The 20,161-nt window shown below is 44.6% G+C and overlaps 1 protein-coding gene across 1 annotated transcript; it reads right to left on the bottom strand.

Annotated features, from left to right (window-relative positions):
- Nucleotides 1-3,994: 3,994 nt before the first annotated feature.
- LOC119172792 (acetylcholinesterase-1) lies at nucleotides 3,995-19,519 on the bottom strand. The gene is made up of 3 exons (XM_075893116.1): nucleotides 19,506-19,519; nucleotides 13,508-15,055; nucleotides 3,995-4,139 (listed from the first exon to the last, which is right to left on the bottom strand). Exons 1-3 carry the CDS (start codon nucleotides 19,517-19,519, stop codon nucleotides 3,995-3,997), a joined length of 1,707 nt encoding a protein of 568 aa, XP_075749231.1.
- Nucleotides 19,520-20,161: the final 642 nt, after the last annotated feature.

Genomic DNA, 20,161 nt, shown 5'->3' with positions numbered 1-20,161 from the left:
ATGATTGTAAGCATAAAAAAACAGCATATTATTCACCAGCAAAGAAAAACCTTGAAGCTGAAAATATACTCTCGACTTTTGCTCGAACGTTCAACCTAATTCGCCGCTGATGGCAACACTCTTGTAAGGGAAAACTCATAAAAACAAACCTTCGTGACTGAAGAAATAGACCCGCTTTTTAAGTCAGCTATTTTATATTTATGTACTCCTACAACACAAGCGATATGTTGGGTTAACGTCAATTGTGGTTGCAGCGTTAGCAGCACTTTATTAGCAGTCTAATAAACATTGGACACGTATCCTATAATTCCGCAAGCTATAATAAAGCACTGCTGCAACCCGAAGGAAAGTTTAAAGAAAGATGAGAATGATCTACACGTCACCGCAACATAAAGTGCGCTTCGTCTCGATAACACTGACGTCTGTGATTTAACGTGAGGGCCGGCGTTACGTCAGACTACAATGTTACCGCTTAAACGCCATTGTAGTCAATGTTCCTTGTTAGCGAACAATCCGCACGCAACTGCTACACCGATATTAGCATGTAAATTCACCTCGTGACGCTCGGTGCAAAGCAAAAAAAGGAAAAAAAACAGCGCAGACTGCTTAGCATAAAACCGACTCCCGAAAGGCGTGGGATGTGCCGAATTTTCTTGAATTTTTTACAATAAATTCACGTTACTGTGTTCCCCATAACGAATTTGACACAACATATATTTCACCCTAGAATGAGTTTAGGGACAACCAAAAAATGAAGCTGTGGTTTTCACAGCTGATCTGCTGAAAGCATGTTTAATGAGAAATCAGAGACAATGATGGCGACGAAAGCATAAAGGATGTTATCAAAAGTAACTGAAATGTAAATGCGAAGAAAATAAAAGTGGATGTAAAGATAATTTGCCACTGGCTGACACTGAACCTGCGACATCCGAATAACGCTTGTGATGTCTGAAAGAATCAGACGCGTTATTCGAAGGTCGCAGGTTTGGTTCCTGCCCATGGCAAGCTGTCTTTTCATGCACTTTTGTTTTTTCACATTTACGATATGATTGCTTCCAATCACATGTTTTAAACTTTCTTGGCATTAATATCTCTGCTCATTGGTACTTTGTCTCACAAAGTAAACTATCCCTTAAATTTAATCTTCTTTCCTTTGCCGCAGGTTTCCGATGCGTCCCACAGATAAACAGTAAGAAGGCTAATGGGCTCTAGAACATGATTATTTCACGCAGGTGGCAAACCCTGCAGAGTAACTGTGCACGTGTGTTGTGTGATAAAAACAGCATATGTGGTTCACTTTCCTACCATATTGTACCTTTCTGTGCCTGCACTCTATCACATTTATTTATTAGTGCTTGCCATGGTAGAGATTTCCACTCATTATAGCCATTGTAACGCCTGGGAGTCCCTACTAAACGTCATTGCCTCTACAAAGGCAATTTGCATCAAGGCCAGCGATCGAGCCCGCCTGACGCGATCAACTCAACGATGTCATCAAGTGGTGGCACCGGTCTGTCTTACACAACACACAGCGAGCTCCCTCAGCCCACGCGCCCGATGAAGCAATCGGCGCCTTCTAGTATGGTGAGTCTTACGCAATACGTAGCAGCATCACTCGTCTTTGGGTGCAACCCAGCGCAGCGGCTCCGGATTTGATGATCATGACGCAGCCCAGCGGCGAGTCCCTATTGGAGAATTCTGACATCACGGCCAGCGGCGCTTCTGGTTGGACGTTGGTGACGCAAAGGTTACCCGGTGCCTATAAAAAAGCCAAGCGGCGCATCGCCAGTAGCTGACCTATGCGTCAGAGAGAGCAGCCGACGTATTCGTCAGAGAGGAGTGCTTTGAAACCAAAGTCAATGCGGAGGGTGTAAACACGGTAGTGATAAAAATTGCTTGCGCGTCTTGCTAGTAGACTTATAGTGGGTACGGCAAGTGAATTCTTAACCGGGGCAAACAGCAAGAGGCTAGGGTGAAAAATGGAGATCCTTAAAGTGAAGGAACTCATCGAAATATGTGACAAACTTGATCTTACTTTTGGGCCGTGTGAAACGAAAGCAAGCGATCCTTGAGATCATGAAGGGTGAAGGATTGTCGGTTAGAATTCGATGAGGCCTGGGCGGATATCAAAGCACGCCGCGATGTGGCTGAAAGGCGAGAAATAGAAGTTGGCGAACGTGAAGAAGCTGAAAGGCGAGAACACCGAGAGGAGGCCGATAGACAGGAGCGCCTTGAGTTGAAACGAAGAGAATTGGCAATCCTACAGTGTTCGCAGGCGCCTAGTGTAGCTTCTGCGACAGTTCAGGTCAGCGCTCAGAGAATTCGCGACCAAGTGCCGGCGAGGACATGGCGAGGACATGGCGAAGTATCTCGTCAACAGTAGGCGAGGACATGGCGAGGTATCTCGTCAAGTTCGAACACGTATGTGAGCGAAATGCCTTGGAGCGGTCTCTTTGGGCGCAGAACCTGTTAGCTCTTCTTCCCGGTGAAGTGTCCGACGTGATAACGTGCTTGTCGAGGGAAGCGTTTGAGAGTTATGATGAAGTTAAGGAAGTACTTTTAAGACGTTATAGGTTGTCACCCGAGGCTTTCCGGTAAAGCTTTTGGTGTGCTAAAAAGGGGAATGAGTCGCACGTTGACTTCGCGTTTCGTCGTAAAGCCGATTTAATTGAAGGGCTCAAGGGCGAAGGTGTTTATCACGATCGCGATAAAAAGGTAAATGCATTGACCCAGTAGTTCTGCCGCTGCATAGAGGAGGATGTGAAACATGGGCTGCAGGACAAAGTGAAGTGCAGCTTAACAAGGCAGCAGAGTTAGCTGAGGAGTATTACATAGCAGGGCAGGTGCGCATTGGAAAGAATGAAAGGAAAGAGAGCTTTTCAAAAAATCCTGATCAACGAAAACCCACTCCGCACCGTAATTTCAAGAAGGACCCGTGTCTTACGAAGGACAACTGTAGGAAAAGGGCAAACGGAAGCGAAAAAAAATCGAGTGAAGTGCCGAAACAACTAACTGATATCACGCAGGCGTTTGAATCACAGAAGCCGCTAATCTGCTACAACTGCAAAAAAGAAGGGCACATCGCGATAAACTCTAAGCAAAATGTTTGCTTTCCCAACAATCCGAGAATCGGAAAAGAACATGCAAATGTTAGAGCCGTACCTCCAATAAATTAGTGTAAATGGGAAAACGTGTCGAGCACTTCGAGACTCAGCGGCAACCGTGGGCGTTGTCCCTCTTTCGTTGGTGTCTCCAGACGACTTTACAGGAGAATGCGTGTGGATCAGACAAGTCGCCAAGGAGCAGAGTGCTTGCTTACCAATCGCTACGGTTGTCATTGAAGGTCCGTTCGGTAAGCTTCGCCCCGAAGCGGCTGTGTCTGCCGCACTTCCCAATCGTTTTCCTTATTTTTTTTTTCTAATAACTCTGAGCAGCTTCTCAAAGAGCAGGGCAAATCGTTCTTCTCCAACTTAGCGTACATGTCCCTCACGCAATCGCCAGCGCGGAAGCTTTCACGGGAACTTGATCTTGTTCAATGTGGTTAAACAGAACCTGCAAAACTGCTGATATGTGTGACCTTGGCGGCGATTCGACGGAACCTCAGACAAGAAATTCTCCGTGTGAGTCATTTGAGCAGTCACTCGAGCAGCCTGTCGCCGAAGCGACTGGCGCGGTTTCAGTCGGTGGAGGAGATGAGATGGCGTCATTGAGTCAGAGCGAGAGGGGTGCCACGCTCTCGCCTGTGGCGGAAAGTTGGAGTGAGCTGTCAAGAATTGATCGAGGAACGCTCATTCGAGAGCAACGTGAGGACCTCTCGATTAAAGCGCTAATAGAAAGCGTACACTTGGAAAAAAGAAAAAGAATGCTTCTTTTTTTTGTTGTTGTTGAGAAGGCAGGGCTCCTGTATCAGAGCTACACAAATGTGCAAGATAGCGAGTATGAGCAGCTCTTGGTGCCAGTCTAGTAAGTCTTATGCAATGCGTGGCAACATCACTCATCCTTGGGTACAACCCAGCGCAGCGGCTCCAAATTTGGTGATCATGACGAAGCCCAGTGCCGGGTCCCTATTGGAGTATTCTGACATCACGGCCAGCGGCGCTTCTGGTTGGACGTTGGTGCCGCAAAGGTCTACCCGGTGCCTATAAAAAAAGCCAAGCGGCGCGTCGCCAGCAGCTGACCTATGCGTCAGAGAGAGTAGCCGACGTATTCGTTAGAGAGAAGACATCTCGTTGCTTCGATTCCCCACGCTATCGGCGCCGCTTGCGCCCGGAATCTGTCGGCGCGGCTGATGTCCTTGTAAGCGGCGAGTTTTGTGGCGCCCTTCGTAACACCATGCTGCGAGCCCCAAATGAAAATGAGAGCGTGTGTGGTTTTATTCGTGTGAATTTACTATTTTTTTCACGACAGTATGCCAATGAAAATTTCTGACTTGGAATTCCAACCACTGCGAAACTTGATGCTTGCGGGCATATGACAACAGGACAAGGGATGTAAAAAGACTGCGTAACTACTGTAAATATCAGCGTACATAAAGAAAAGTGAAATACTCAATCTTCCAGCAAAGCATTTCTCGGTGACATTGTTTCATCATAAAAATTGAACAAAACTTCAATTGAAATACACGTCGTCTGTTTCTTAGTCTTTCGTATTCGCTACGTTGGGTTTTTAATGAATTTGCAGACCGTCAAGTCGCACGTGCCTTAGACTCGTAAATCCTCTGAAATTGCATGAAAGTGCTTCACCTATTTTTTAATATAGGTCATAATTTCCTGTTTGCTATTCTTTCCCCGTTTGTTTTGTTTGTTTTTTGTTTCTTTCTTCTCGGCACCAGTGGGTTGTGGGTAATATCTGCTGTGAAAGTTGCCGAATCATTTGTTTTTTTTTCTGTTATCGTTGCATTTTTATTAATTTTTTTGAAGTATGGAGCTTTTTGGGGGGCCACTGTACCGTGTGCTGTCATCGTTTCTCGGCATAACGCTTAGTTTAGGTCATATTGGGCGCACACTGACGCCAAGGATATATCTTCTTTTGCTCTTCTCTTGAAGCTCCTCGATGATGATCGCTTACCGTGATCAGTCAAATACTAGAGCACTTTTTGTTACGGACGCAAAGCACTTGTAAAAATAGAAAAAAATAAGAAACAACTACAAAATAGAGAAAAGAAAAATTAGGAAGAAAGTTATAAATAGCGAGAAAGATGATAACTAGATAAAGAATGAGGAAGAGCTAAATAGGAATACGGAGAGAAAGATAAATGAAAGAAACGGCAAAGAAGAAACAAGAAGAGGAACGACAGAATAACTGAAGAGAAACAAAGAAGGCTGACGAACTCCACTGTTTATTCAGGCTTGACTCCCTTAATGCGATACTGCGTTTTTTTGTCTGTTATATCCTCTCGAGCACGTCCTACATTAGTTCAATTGTATTGTTTATTTTGTCGGTAAGAGTATATGTTTTTCTCATTACACTATCATGTATTGCACAGTGTCCGCGCTTACGGTTTGCTGTCACAGTAATCTTCATTTGTCGCTATATTCCTGTGCTACACCTCATCCACAGAATATTTTTTTTATTTATTTAGATGACTTGGTACTACATTGGTTATTCTGTCACTCACTTTCTCCCATGTGTTTGCTATGTTTCCACGCATATGATTGCTTTCGAAGCACGTCTACTGTCATTCATCCCGAGGATACTCGCAAAGGCGTTGAAAAGGACAGAATTTCATCCTGCTAATTCACTGAGGCAAAAGGTGTATGAAGCAGTTTAGGGCGCGACAGTAGAGATACGTATTAATCGATGCACTGACGTCAATTTCATTACCAATTAAACGTCTCTACTTGCTCGTGTTGGCTGTTGAGGCTTCAAATTGCAACACATGCTTAGTTGCAACCATTTAATTGGTCTTCAATCTATCTCTGAAAAAAATAGTCTGTCTCGCATAGGTCATTTTATAAAAAAAAGCGAGCTTCCTGTAATGTTTCCTTGTTACAAGGAAAATAAATGTCGGCGCGTTTTGCGTGGAATGAATTTCTATTATTGTGTAGAGCTTTTGCTGCAAAATTTCCATTCGTTTGTCCTTTGGAGGATGCGGTACACCGTCGCTGCTTCCGAATCCCGAAACTAGGTGACACCTTAAAAAATACGTAACACTGTGAGCGTTGACAGGCCTCTATACAAGGCATAAAACCTGCTTTAGTAAACCTGGAAGCTACTTGCGAGCTCTTCCAAGATTTCAATGAGTGATTAAAGTGGAACAATTACAGTACGCACCATTGCGTCGAATACAGCATGCACTAGCAGCAACGCCAGTGTTCACGGCCTCATAGTGCGACCAATCTGTTACAATGTTATTCATTTCCGCGATAGGCACTTAACTGTCGGCAAAGCGTTTATCTTTCAGCCAGCATATGTGGGTACATCTCAAAACAGCAACTAAGCGAACAGGCCATAAACGGTGAAGGAAATGAGGACACCATAAGCCTCAAGCTCAACCTATTTGTCATTCCATAAAAGATGATATATCCCGCAACACGGGAGCGTGCAAGCTACGAAGCGCCACTATGGGCGGCTTCGCCCCGCCCTGAGCGACGACCGGAATCACGTCCGCAGCTGAAAACACGCATCCCGGGTTTATATTTCCAGCCACGAGAACCCCCCGGAATCGTCCTGCGCCCATCTTCGCCGCAAGGCACGTCGCACCCTCTGCATCCAGCCGCAACACACGCGCTGTCATCAAAGCCGACCCCAGAAACCAGTGCGTAGAGTTACGGCCTTCGTACTTTGTAGCACACGTTTTTCTTTTTTCTGCTTTTGTTCATGCTTACGGGTGCACGCTTAGAGCAGATGTAAACCCTGGTGTGTTGTAATAAACAAGGTAAGTGCTGCTGCAGCCAGGTTCTGCGAGGGATCACTGATGTTCTTTTTGACGGTTGCTGTCTCCGAAGGTTCGTCACTGATATCCATTTGTTGGTCCACTGAGAATATGCCTGGACGAAGACTTCGTGTGAAATTGCATGATGCAAGTAGAGTGACCCAAAATGGATTCGTCTTCAATTCTAGATGGAACATTCTCAACATCGCTCAGCTTACGGCATGTAGCTAAGCTCATGTGAGGAGCTCCGAAAGTCCAGATGGGGGTGAGAACATTAAAAACGATTTAATGAAATGACGGCCGGTAGTTTAGATGATAGTTTTTCTTCTTCTTTGACGTTTTTTTTTCATATTGAAGCCCTCGTGCACTTTCAGAACACCTTCTATCATGGACACACTTTTGCAACTTATAATATGCGAGGCCAGAAAATTGTGTTACTTAGGTATCAGTTTTAAGATGAGCACTGAGAAATTGTTTCTGTGATTTGCACTAAGAATTGAGCGGTTACATTGTAGTCATGAATAACGTTTAATTGTAAATTCACTCATCACTGCTACACATCAATTAGACTTTCATAATACAAGACAACATTACAGTTCTCGAACAGACTGGCATATAATAATTCTAAGCTTTTAAGTCGCAGCGCTTGAAAGTCCATTTTGAGACTATTTGTTACGTCAAAATAAAACTCTTCAGTGTTTCGCAGTTCATGGTTCGAAACGCTTTCAACAAAGAAAAATTGACAGCGTTGATAGCGACGCTGGTGTTGTCTACATATACAGGCCATGCCTTCCCCTTGACCTTTGGTAGTTTTCTGGAAAGAGAGAGAAAGAAAGTATAGTCCTTGGAATTGTTCATGACAAAGCGAGAACTATATAGCGTGCTGCACGCCCAAAAAATTCCCTGGCTCCTATGACTACGTGACGTACACCACAGTGATCTTTGTTCTACACCACATTGAGCTATTCTTGTTCTACTTTTAAAGGGGAATCTTCTTATAGAACCTAGCTTTGTATTCTGTTTGATGACGGTATAGAAGCGTTGCTTTGTTAAAACGTAAGTGACACAACAAGCAGGTGTTACGGTACACTTCAACGTAGACAAAGTTTAATTATAAAGTATCAGATCGCTGTTCCCGCCATAAATAAACTATCAAAAAGAGCATTGATCATTTGATTTCTACTAAAACGTGCCCAGATGTTGAGACTTCTCAATGAAACTTGTAAAGCAAAGGCACAGGCCATGAGAACTTTACGTCCCAACAAGTTACCCATATATAAATGGCATTTGCAGCCATTAGGGTGCCCTTTCGAGGTATATCCTCCTCTCCAGAATTTCTCTAAATCCACCTTGATTTCTCTAAAACGACTTGAAGGTGGAATACATTTACATTTATGTGTACACTTTATGTCGCTCGATTTACCTTATAAGGGACAACGCTCGTGTTACTCACCAATACGCTACACAGTGCTTCACCCTCTCGTCGTGATTCACTTCGTGAAAGTGCGCATTTTTTGGACGACTTTTTACTATTGTTGCTGTGGTTATGACTAGGAGGCTAATTTATTTGCTCAGAGTTAGTCTAATTCACTTAGTACGCCCTCCATGGCAGCGCTATGAACGGCGCCACAGGGACGCACGACGGGGGATGCGGCTTCTGTGAACGGCTATAGGCTCTGGCTATTCTCGTTGTAGTTCGCTCGCATTGCGCGGCGTTTCTCGGCGACTAGCTGCATTTTTGTTTTCAAGCGATCGTCCTATATAAGGTTGCCAGCATTGCAGCAAGTCACAAACGTTAACATTTATCAACATATGTTCCCTACACCAACAGCAATTGCGATCACAATCAATTACTTGAGTTAATAGCACAATTCACAGGGCTGGATGGCGTCGAAAAAGCTTACTGGAAAGCACTAACGCGCCGTCAAGGGAGTCAACAAGAGCATGCGCTGTTTAGGAAGCGAAAAGTGATCAGTTTTATGGCTTATACGAAAAAGTTGACTCTGTGGAGTTGAGCGAGAATTCACTATTGACTCCCAAATTTGTCATTTAGACCTGTGCTGTGTCCCCAAAATGTTTGCCGACAAAATTAAATTGATAATTTTATCAAACAGTGGGTACAGTGGACACTTAGCGTAGATTGGACGAGTTGGATGCTCATTAAACCATTTCATACGCGTACTATCGGCTCTAAATAAACTGCCAGCAGTGGTACATGCGTTATAGTTTACCCACGTATGATTAGGCAGAAATACACTTGCGGTTTGCTGCTCGTAAGCCGCATTTGTGCTTTCTATTGCGCAGTGCTACCTAATTAAGAGCGCAGAGCTGTCAAAAGTTCCTAAAGGTTGGGCAATGCGCTGCGTTCTTCGTGTTTTACTTGACACCGATCGTACAGTTTGGTAAACAGTAGCAAAAAATAAAAACTGTAGAAAATGCTACGAGAATGATCAATACTCTTTTTCACTGACTTTTTGGCCCTTTTTGCTGGTTATTGCTGCTTTTTACCACCTGGTAATAAGATGGAATAGTTTAAGGCAACAACCTTACATATCTCATTGAACGTGAAAATTTACCATCGCTGTCTCGAGTGGCTTGCACCAACACAAGTGATGCAAAAAGTGATCACATAGTGACTCCCTCATGACGTCACAGACAGCCAAAATTTGCGACGTCCTCATGACGCCACATAGCGATTTAAACGGCGACGTGACCACGTGACATCGTGACTTCGAATAGCTCCCGTTATTGGTGGGACGACACAATATATCGACTGAAGAAGAAGAACACGGTGATAGATATGACCTTCAAGCCGTTTAAGGCATAGTTTCCTGAAGTTAACTAGACGGCAACTGCGGCGCTGCGATTTAATCAGCGACCATGGCCATGATGGTTAGTAAGTTGATCTGATTACTCTTCTTTCTTTCACGCGGCGAAAACCAATGTGGCCTCGTTTATTGCTGTGTTTTGATTTTGTTTGGAATGAAAGAACAAACCGTTGGGAATTTGGTGACCTCATTTGAATTGGTGACCCTAAAATACTCAGGTGGTGAAGCGCAATTGCCGAACATTTGCCGGTAATTGTTTTGTGACAAAGCAGCTTCAAGCCACGCGAATCCAAACGAAACGTAAAGAACGCAGATGTACTACCCATCATTCCCATGCTTGCCGGGGTGCCCTGCGTTGCAGCTCCCATGCCACTAGCACCACACTTCCCTCTAGGGTATTAATATGGAACTAAATGGTCAAAACCGAGACTGCATAAGAGTCTCTGTGGGGCTTCTTAGTACGTTAATCACACCACTTCCTATCATGAGTGAACTGTTGAGAGTAATTTATAACAAGATCTTATTCCGAATACATTTTATTATGACTTGTCATTTCAAAAGCTTTGTATTTATCTACGTTGGTATGATTACACTAATTCTGTTCGGCATATTTTGAGAAGATCATGAACAAGACAGCAAACGTTGATTTATTAATGGGGGGATTAAAATACGCCGAAAACAAGACTCCCCACTGCCAACCTATGTTACCATCTTCCATACCCTTTTTCCATAATGCGCTTAGCCTAATCGTTTCTTTTTCAAGCTTACATGCTTACTAAGTGCTTCGAGTGCCACTGCTTAAAACTTCAATATAATCTCGAAAGCCTGTAGTGACCTCTTAGTTCATATCAATGACATCACACGTCACTTGTAGTGCGCTTGAAACTCCAAACAATAGAGTTAAACCATACCAGCAGGCTTGGCAATCAAACCCGCCCAGCACATGGTACACATACATTGTGCTATATTGCAGACTTGAATGCCGAATCTCTAACATGATGACTCCTCTGATCGAAAATGGAAAGTCATTTTGTGTGCGCCATAGCCAAGGAAAGTCAGGAAAATAAACCCTCGCCATACATGCAGACGTACAAGGGGGCGAGGGGAGGTGATATTTAAATGAAAAGAAGATAAAAGTGAGCCCTGTAACTGTCTCTCTGGGGGAGGACACCTCAACAGTAGCTCACGAGGGATGAGGGTAAGGAGAGGTTAAAAAGATAGGGAGGAATTAAAGGTATAGAGACAGAGTGAGGGGCAGGGACAGCCACATACGGAAGTAAGGGGAAGATAAGAAAGATGGGAACGGTTGCAAGTGTCCGAGTACAGGGCAACACTCAGCAAGAGCTCTTGTCGGCCTCGGGAGATGGCGTAGGGCGAGCCAGTCGGCCGGAGCTGCGCTGTCGTCGGAGATCGCGGGGGCACAACCGGTCGGCACGAAATCCAGCGAGCGAGTCCTCGTAGACGTACACAGTGGTAAATATTGAATGAAATCAGGAGCATTCGACACTGAAAGTGCTGCTGACTGTCACTCTGCATGATTTCACCAGCATTTGCCTTGAACAATCAGTATGAATTGCTTTATGAACTTTCCCACTAATATTTTAGTCTCTCGAGCGGGATAAAGTAGTTGGCAGCGTCAAGTAACATACACCGACCGTGCGTGCGATGAGCGGCACCCGTGTCCTTCCTCTGACGTCCCACGCGAGAGGGCGCCACTCAAAGATCTCGGATCAAATATCTACCAGGAGAAGCACATCTAAACGCCATGTGGTGTTGTTATGAAGTGACTAAATCACTTGGCATTTTGTAATACAGTCGGTACCAAGTGCAGCAGGTAGACGCGTGATAATAAAGTATAAGCCATTATTCTTGTGCAACAGGTTGTGACTTCGCGTATCATATCTTGAGTAAGAGAGTCCTATTATGTAAGCGTCGTGTTTTCCAAAAATGAGCCGTGTGCGCAATATTACGCTCCTTTTGAAGAGGAGCAAAGAAATGCAGGGAGTGACCTTTTCGGTTTACGTTCAACGTGGCTGGCCTACTCAGAGAGCTTCAAATTTAGGCAGGAAAGAAAACGTAAGTGAGACGATGCAGAACATGAAAGGTAAGTGCCACGAGTATGAAGTCACTTTTCATCACACTTTTGCGATGGCAACGCTTGCAATATTCGTGTACTAAATAGAATGCTCTTGATGCCTCGTTAAACGTGAAAACTGATTGTCGCCGTCAGCGTTCCTTGGCGTTGGTGTCAACAAGAAAGGTGAATATCAGCACATGATAACGCCAACGTGTCACAGCACCCTGACTTCTTAAGTCACGAGAACTTATGGTCATTATGACATCACGTGACGCCATCAATGCATCACGTCATCACACGTCATCGCTTGCTAAAAGGTAGGCGGACCACAGAGGCAATTATTGGCCAAAAGCTTGCACAGCCTCCAATCCCGAAGGCCATGCAAAGCCACGTTAGGGGGTGAAAACCTTCGAAAAGGAGGAATGAACAATCAATTCATTAGCTGCGAAGAAAATGAAGAAAAGATGGAGTTCGTCTTCGAGTCAATGCGCAAGCCACTCCTGTGAGCTTATCTTTCTATGCTGTTGGCGAGGAGAATTTGAGAACAGTTTGGGGGGGGGGGGGTTCAATCAATTTGTTATATGGTGTGTGTGTGTGTTGCTCTGTTGTAAAACCATTGTGGCGATGGCGATCAGAGCAGAGCTGGCCCTGCTGAAAAGCTCACGAATTCTCGCATTGCCACATATGTGCCGTTATTGACAAAGAGTGCAATGACGCTATCGAAGGTGAACCAGTGTTTAAATTAATTTCATTGATTTGTGAGTGTTTGCACTCACAAATCAATGAAAGTAATGAGCTCGTCTCCATTGATCGGCTGTGTCATCTGATTACATGCTGATCATTCGGAATACATAGAATCATCTCGCACTAAAAATTAAAACCAAATATATTGTCGTAAACAGAAAGGCTTCATTAGGTGGCATCGCTATTACAGCGTACTACTCCTCGGACACCAGCTAGAAAGACACACCACAGCATGGTTGCCGAGAGAAGAGGAGTGAACACTCATACGGTTATAGCGGTGCCCTAGGAACTGTGTTAGCAACTGCAGACACTATATAGTTTAAAATGCGATCGCATTGCTCCGTGAGCTAATAGAAACAGCATTTTTCGCAGAACTCACCAGGAGTACAAGAACGCCAGAGTTAAGCATGCAATGTTTTTCTTGTGTACTCAGATATATGGAAAAATCATAACTATTCTTTAGTATGTCGGTGAAAGAAATAGCTAAATAATCAAATTATTTTATAGAGGGCACAGATAGCACCACTGTCGTTAAGTTTTGCGCCGTCAGCAAGTGGTTTTTGCTTATGGGTACCTGACTTCGATTATTAGCACTCAGTTAGATCAATGCCGTATTTCCCTAAGCTTACTAAAAAGCTTCTTTCTCAAATTACGACTATGTTGCGTCTCTGTCCTCTTACACCCTGGACAGGTGGCACGCGCGCACACATCCTGGCAGCTCGGCAGCTGTGCTCGCCATGTCCTGGCTTGTTCTCACTTCCGCACGCGCAGTGGTTCCGCTCCATTTGTCTATTTATAAAGACTAGCATGTGACCGACAACGGACTCTCTGCACTAAGAAACATGCCTGATTAACCCTTTGAACGAAATTTTTTGCGGATTCCACGGGACTTGGTGCAATATATTGACATTCGATGGTCGGCTGATGGACCTGATTTGTTTCGTTTGGTTAATAAAAAAAATGCAGATGGGAGATATAACTCACCCATCCTTTGCAAATGTTGTCCATATGCGGATGAGCCGTCTGCTAAGAGAGCGTTCTGCATCGGAAGCTTTTCCAGGGAGCATGAATGGCAGGCCAAACAAGATCGATACGTCATCAGTGTGCGTCGCAGCTGTCGAATTCCAGGTACTGAATGATGGCCTGGGTGTCAGCACGTAGTAGAACGCAGAGCCATTTTGCTCTACAAAGTACTTTGCGAAAAACTTGGTCGGGCAGTTGAACAAAAGATCCCCGACGGCGTCTTTGAATCCCTCGTAAGTCTGGCTAGTAAAGTCGTACAGCCGCTGTATTTGCGCCAGCGTAAACAGCGCTTTCAAGAAACCAGTCCGCTTGTAGAAGAAGTCGTACGCTTTGGCTATTGCATCCAAGCTGAGACGTGATTCTCCAGGCGCAGGAGACGACCGCTTCTTCTGGCCGAACATCGCTTCGAAAAACATGTCACCTTCACGAAGCGTGTTTCCGATCAACATTTCGTGGTCTCTGAAGTCCACAGATTTGAGAAGCTCAGTCGGATGCCGTGGTAGGACCTCGTCGTAGAAACAGGGATAGAAGAATGCGCCTTTCACGTCGACGAGAGCCTTGGCATCGACAGTTCTCAGGCAGCTGACTGTGTCCACAGCTGACAAGTTGCCGTTTGGAAACGCCCTGGTGCAGTTAGTGGCGCTCGCTATGTGTCTCAGGTTCGCGAGCGCCACGTCGTGGCTATTCTCGGGAAGTGGCACCAATGCCGAGCCACTCTGCAGGATGACTCGCTTGTACAAGTGGCGAGTGAGGGGCGATATCTGCAGAAAGCTCACGGAGATCGCACCTGCACTTTGGCCAAAGAGGACGACTCGATTCGGGTCTCCCCCGAAAGCGGCAATGTTGTCCTTGACCCAGGAAAGCGCCAGGATCTGGTCGTGCAGTGCAACGTTTCCTGGCGCGTCTGGCGTTCCCGCGTTCAGGAACCCAAGAGCCCCGAGCCTGTAGTTCGGAACGACCAATACGACGTCTCCGATGCTCGATATGTAGCGACCGTCGTAAAAGAAGTAACTGTTGCCACCGTGCGTGAAGGATCCCCCGTAGATGTAGACCATGACTGCCTTCTTGGGCTCCGTGGGGTGTTGCTGAATCGGCGCCCAGATGTTCAGGTGCAAGCAGTCCTCGGTAGTGTTTGCGTTGTCTATGCGCATGGCTTGCGACAGGTATGACTCTTGAACGCAGGGAGTCCTCGCCTTAGTCGCGTTGAACGTGCCATTCCACGCTTTCACCGGTATAGGCTTGCGGAACCTGTTGCGACCTTCCGTTGACTCTCCGAATGGAATCCCCAGGAAGGCACGAACGCTGACGCCTTGCGACGTGGTAACAATGGTTCCTCGAACTGAACCAGCGTCGATCTCTATGAATACCTGGTCTAGCGGCACTAAAGGCTTGGAAAAATGTTGTGGCCCTGGAGCGTGTCCAAGCTTCACTAGTGGTACATTCCTCATTCTTGCGGTCTTGTAGGCAACCAAGCACGCACCGATGAGAAGTAATACAAAAAGCTGCAACCTGCGTCGTGAAGATAATCACGTGTAAGGTAAGGTCACATACTGCACATCACGAAATTAAAAGAGCAAATACGCTGAACGTTTCTCGCGCAAATGTTACGAATAGGAACTGGGGATTGCATTGAAAGAAGTACAAAACATGTTTTCTGTGTGTACTTCGTTGCTTTCTTCAGTTTCGTTTGGTTTTGTGAAACTAACGCAAGACACGTTCATTTTTTTTTCGTTGCCTGTTCATAGGCACATACATCGAAACAAAAGCACAACAGAAACAAGCAGTAAGCGTCCGACACAAACTAAAATTTCCTAAGTGCTACCAAGGGCTCTACCCTCAACATCACTCAAGTACAATCTTCTGAGTTTTCTTCAGTTCAACAAACTTGTCCATACATTCGCGGTAAATACATTCGTGCAGGCCGTGCATCGTGATCTCAATAAAAACCCACCATAATGGCTCGCCATAAAGAGTGAAGGCCACATAGCATACGCAAGACACGTTCATCATGCTTAGCCAACTAGCCCATTGTCATTTTTTTTCTCAAATACACCCGCCAGCTTTGAAACTTTGCACAAAGCAAGCATGGTTCTTATTATATTTCTCTCGTGATTCCACTAATATGTTCAAATGCAAGAGGAAGGTATGTCGTATTTACCTTGGTAAATACGACATACCTAAGCTTTAAAAATAATAAATTCACGTGTTTTACGAAGCAATAATAATATGAGGAATGCTGTTGTTAGGTACTCTTTCATTTCGACAACTTCAGTAACGTGCACCTAAATATAGGCACATATTTTGATGGAGGCGAAAATGCTGTAGGCCCGTGTGCTCACATTTGAGAGCACGTTCAAGAACCCCAGGTGGTCGAAATTTGCGAAGCCCTTCACTGCGTTGTCCCTCATAACCATGTGGTGGTTTTCGGACGTTAAACCCCACACATCAATTAAATCAACTAAATATAAGCACAGATGAGATTTCACCTTTCGCTCACGTCGAAACGATGCCAATATTGATAACTATCGCAACCAGGCCATCGAGCTTTGCAGCGCAACATCGCTAAACTATCTTTTCTGGTGATAACATAAAGACAAAAAAAGACAAATTGCGGTACAGTTGTAGGCTTCACGAGCGTTACAGGTCAGCAATGAGCACGTAGTTACACTAGATGGAAACACGTTCGCTGAAAAGTACTTCTCTATGCGACGTAAACAGATAACACTAACCTTAAAGTCAGTGGGCGTGACTTGATATTTGGAAGTCGTTTCCGTCGCATCATGCAGTATATTGCAATGATTACTGATGTAATTAGACTGATTGGCATCGCCGGGAACACTCCTCTTCTTCGTTCGCTTCTTCGTCTTCTTTGAGCATGAACACGGCCACATTTTAGTACGATTTCTAGTTTGACTATACTTGCTTTGCATACGAATAGAACAGCCATCGATGCAAAATAGTATGTGCCGGCTCCAAAAAACTAGCGTATATTAACAAATATCAAAAAAATATTCTCAGAAAGAAAACTGAACGTTCTCCGGGAGGGGCCTTTGTGCAAAACGTAAAAATTGGTTACTTGGGGATAGTTTCGCACCACTGCAGGCTTGTCTTCCAAAGAAAATATTGTACGTAACATGACGAGAAAGACAAAAAATACCGATAAACTTCATTGCAAGAATTATTAGAGTTTTCCTTGGTGGCCCCACAATGGGAGCATCGCTGATTATCGGCTGCCACAGCCCAGGGCTCTTGCTGGCTCTTGCAGGGGAACATGCTTTGCCGCAGTGCTGTGCCGTTGACGATCGTCAAAGTTAATATTTATGATGCCTCCTATTGACACCATGAACAGAACAAAGGTAGAGCTCTGTGGTACTACGCTCCTGATTTAGTCATGCCAATTGCTTCAAAAAAGAAAAGATGAAACTGCCATATCAACCCCCCCCCCGAAAAAAATTAAGGTAATTTCTTCTCAGTTACGCCTAGCTTGAAGGAAGAGCCTGGCAGCCTTATTTGTTACTCCTCACTTTACTCTTTTTTCAACATCTCTGTCTTTCTTTCTATCGTTTTCCGCTTTTTGTTTTTTTAATCGGTTTATTTTTATTTGTTTCTTATTTCTTTCCATTTCTCATTTGCAAATTCTTTCTTTCGATAGCCTCCCTTTCTTTCTCTTTCTTTTCTTTATTCCACTCTCTCACTAATTATTTTCTTTTCTACGTATCTATACGTTCTTCTTTCCCATAGTGTCTATTCTATGTTTTACTTTCTCTAACCCTTATTTGTTCTTTTTTTTTCATCCTCGATTTTGTCTCTCTTTTTCTTGCTCTTTCTATATTTATTTAGTTTCCTTCTCTTTTTTTTCTCTCTCACACTTGCTTCCTTCCTCTGCCTATCTATCTCTCTTTATATTGTTATGTGGTTAGACTTCAACTTTACTTTATCTCCGTAACAATATATTTCTTTCAGTCTGCCTTTTTCTGCCTTTCCTTCTCTCTATTTCTTTATTTTTCATTCTTCCCACACCATGTTTTACTCTATTCCCTCCTTCTTTTCCTCGTCTTCACTATCATAAATTCCCTCCCATCCCACATTTATTTCACACCCCCTTACTACACAATACGAATTCATCATCATCATCATCAGCCCGACTACGTCTACTGCAGGACAAAGGCCTCTCCTATGTTCCGCCAGTTAACGCGGTCCTGTGCTAGCTGCTACCAATTTATACCTGCAAACTTATTAGTATCATCTGCCCACCTAACCTTCTGTCTCCTCTTAACCTGCTTGCCTTCTCTGAGAATCCAGTTAGTTAACATTATTGACCAGCCGTTATCCTGTCTACGCGCTTCATGCCCAGCCCATGTACATTTCCTCTTCTTGATTTCAACTATGATATCCTTAACCCCCATTTGTTCCCTAATCCACCCCACTCTCTTCTTGTCTCTTAAGGTTACACCTACCATTTTTCTTTCCACTGCGCGCTGCGTCGTCCTCAATTCAAGCTGAACCCTCTTTGTAAGTCTCCAGGTTTCTACTCCGTAGCTAAGTACAAATTACTACACTATAAAGGTTGCAGCTCTGCCGCAAAGGTGAGCCAATGAACGTGGTAGCAACAATTTGAAAGGTCACGCGCAGAATGGAAAGCAGATCTAAACGTGCCCCGCGTTTCTCGCGCACAAATTACGCACGAAACGTCCTCACAGGTATGGATGCAAGTGAATAAGCGTCTCATTTGTTACTTCGCCGAGTTTGAAAAGCGAGCGCTTTTTGCGAAGAAAGACTGCAATGACTGCAGTGACTTTGGTGCACCCAGTAACTACAGCAAAATCGTTCCACGTAAAGCCCGAGGCCAACCAAGGCGTACGATCTTTCTCTCCTTGCAACTGCGAGATAAGGGCACACGAGGGAGCCGCTCTCCTTCTCTAAGCTGGGCAAAGTACGCGTAGGAGGTTAGAGCGGGCGCCGCCGCGCTATGAGATAATAAAACATTTATTTGCCACCGAGGAAGGAATGTTGCTGAGTGGGATCCTTAGTTCGCGATTTCATTGGCACGGGCCGCTTTCCTCGCTCGTCTCACGAGGGCCTGTTGGGTCTTCGGATCCGAGCTGGGCAGAGCTGCCTCCCACCCTACAGTGTTGTGCTGTGCTCTGGGTTGTAGAGTGTTGTGCTGTGCTCTGGGTTGTAGATTCCCATATCATGTGGTGCAGGGTGGCTGTTTTAGTGACGCAGAACCTGCACTGTGGTGTGTATGTGTCGGGATCTATCTGGGACGAGAATCACCCTTCCGGACCTCCGACCCCGGCATATCGCACCCACCCTAGGCTATGGTAAGTACCGGCTCCTATCGTGGACAGATATTCTGGAACATAAAAGACTCGAAAGACGGAAACTTCCGCCCCCGGGGCCGAAATTCAGTAAACAATCTGAGGTAGCGTGGCGTCGCCTGCAGACCTTGTCTTACCCCAATCCACACATACTGTCCAAGATAGATCCCGCTGCACGATGTGGCTACGTGCGCTCATTGGGCCATCTTTCTGGTAATGCCAAAAACGCAGCAGCAGTAAGTGGTAGATACAAATAGCTTGCCGTTTGAACAATGAAGGACGTTCTTCTGGGTGGCTCAGTGGTGAACGCCTTGCTTCACGACACAGAGGTCTCACGGTCGATTTTGTGCTCGGAAATGCTTTTTTTCTGGATTTTTTTCCTTGCGTTTTCATATATCCCACACACACACACACACACACACACACACACACACACACATATATATATATATATATATATATATATATATATATATATATATATATATATATATATATATATATATATATATATATATATATATATATATATAAATGGTGCATGACATCGACGCCGACGCTGGCGGCGAAATCCAGCTGAGGGTGTCCATATAATTGCTATCGCAATAAAAATTTACGCTATCGCGTTCAGTTCTTACACTCTCCAGTACATAGTCTAATCACTAGTGCATACATTATATTCTAAGATGTCACTCAATAACATAAATTGAAGAGTTCTAAAATCTAATCGATAGAATATCAAGTGCCTTCTGTCAGGACAGCTTTCACATATGCCTGCATTACCTGTAACGGGCCGCATGCATGAAATCACGAGCAATTATGCGCGTGAAATCTTTTCGAACTCGCTATGCACCCACTACATGGTCTTTGGGCAATACGCGCACTAACGCAAGTGCCCTTTGTAATGAATGGCCGGCTTTACACAACGCATTCTTCATGATGATCACATTTGAGGACGCCCGAGGCAATGTACGCTTGCATCCAGCAATGTCACTGCGGTATTACTCGCCGTATTGTGAAGCCTGTACACAGGACACGCTGGTTTTCAAAGAATAAACATATTTTCACATCATTTCCAAGCAGAGAAAGTTATTTTTACTGTATTTTGGGTTCCTGCGTGTGTAAGTAGGATAACACCTGGTTTTCTTCGCTACGGTCTTGGTTCGATCCTCACTCAGACCCGAAATATTTTGTTTGCATCTCTTTCGATTTTGGCTTTTAGTCATGCACAAGATGATTTTTTCTCTCACAACGAACCTAGCCGACACTGACAGTGGAATTCTTGCGAAGCAAG

This window comes from Rhipicephalus microplus, chromosome 4, assembly GCF_043290135.1.
Source record: "Rhipicephalus microplus isolate Deutch F79 chromosome 4, USDA_Rmic, whole genome shotgun sequence".
NCBI classification, from domain to species: domain Eukaryota; kingdom Metazoa; phylum Arthropoda; class Arachnida; order Ixodida; family Ixodidae; genus Rhipicephalus; species Rhipicephalus microplus.
The sequence above is the reverse complement of the archived record's forward strand: the minus strand, read 5'-3'. Positions and strand labels throughout refer to the sequence as shown.

Excerpts from the sequence above, each read along its gene's own strand:
- LOC119172792 (XM_075893116.1), bottom strand. Across the intron at positions 4,140-13,507 it reads ACAACATTTGCAAAGGATGG|GCACCGGGTAGACCTTTGCG; the intron begins GTGAGTTATATC and ends CTTTTTTTATAG.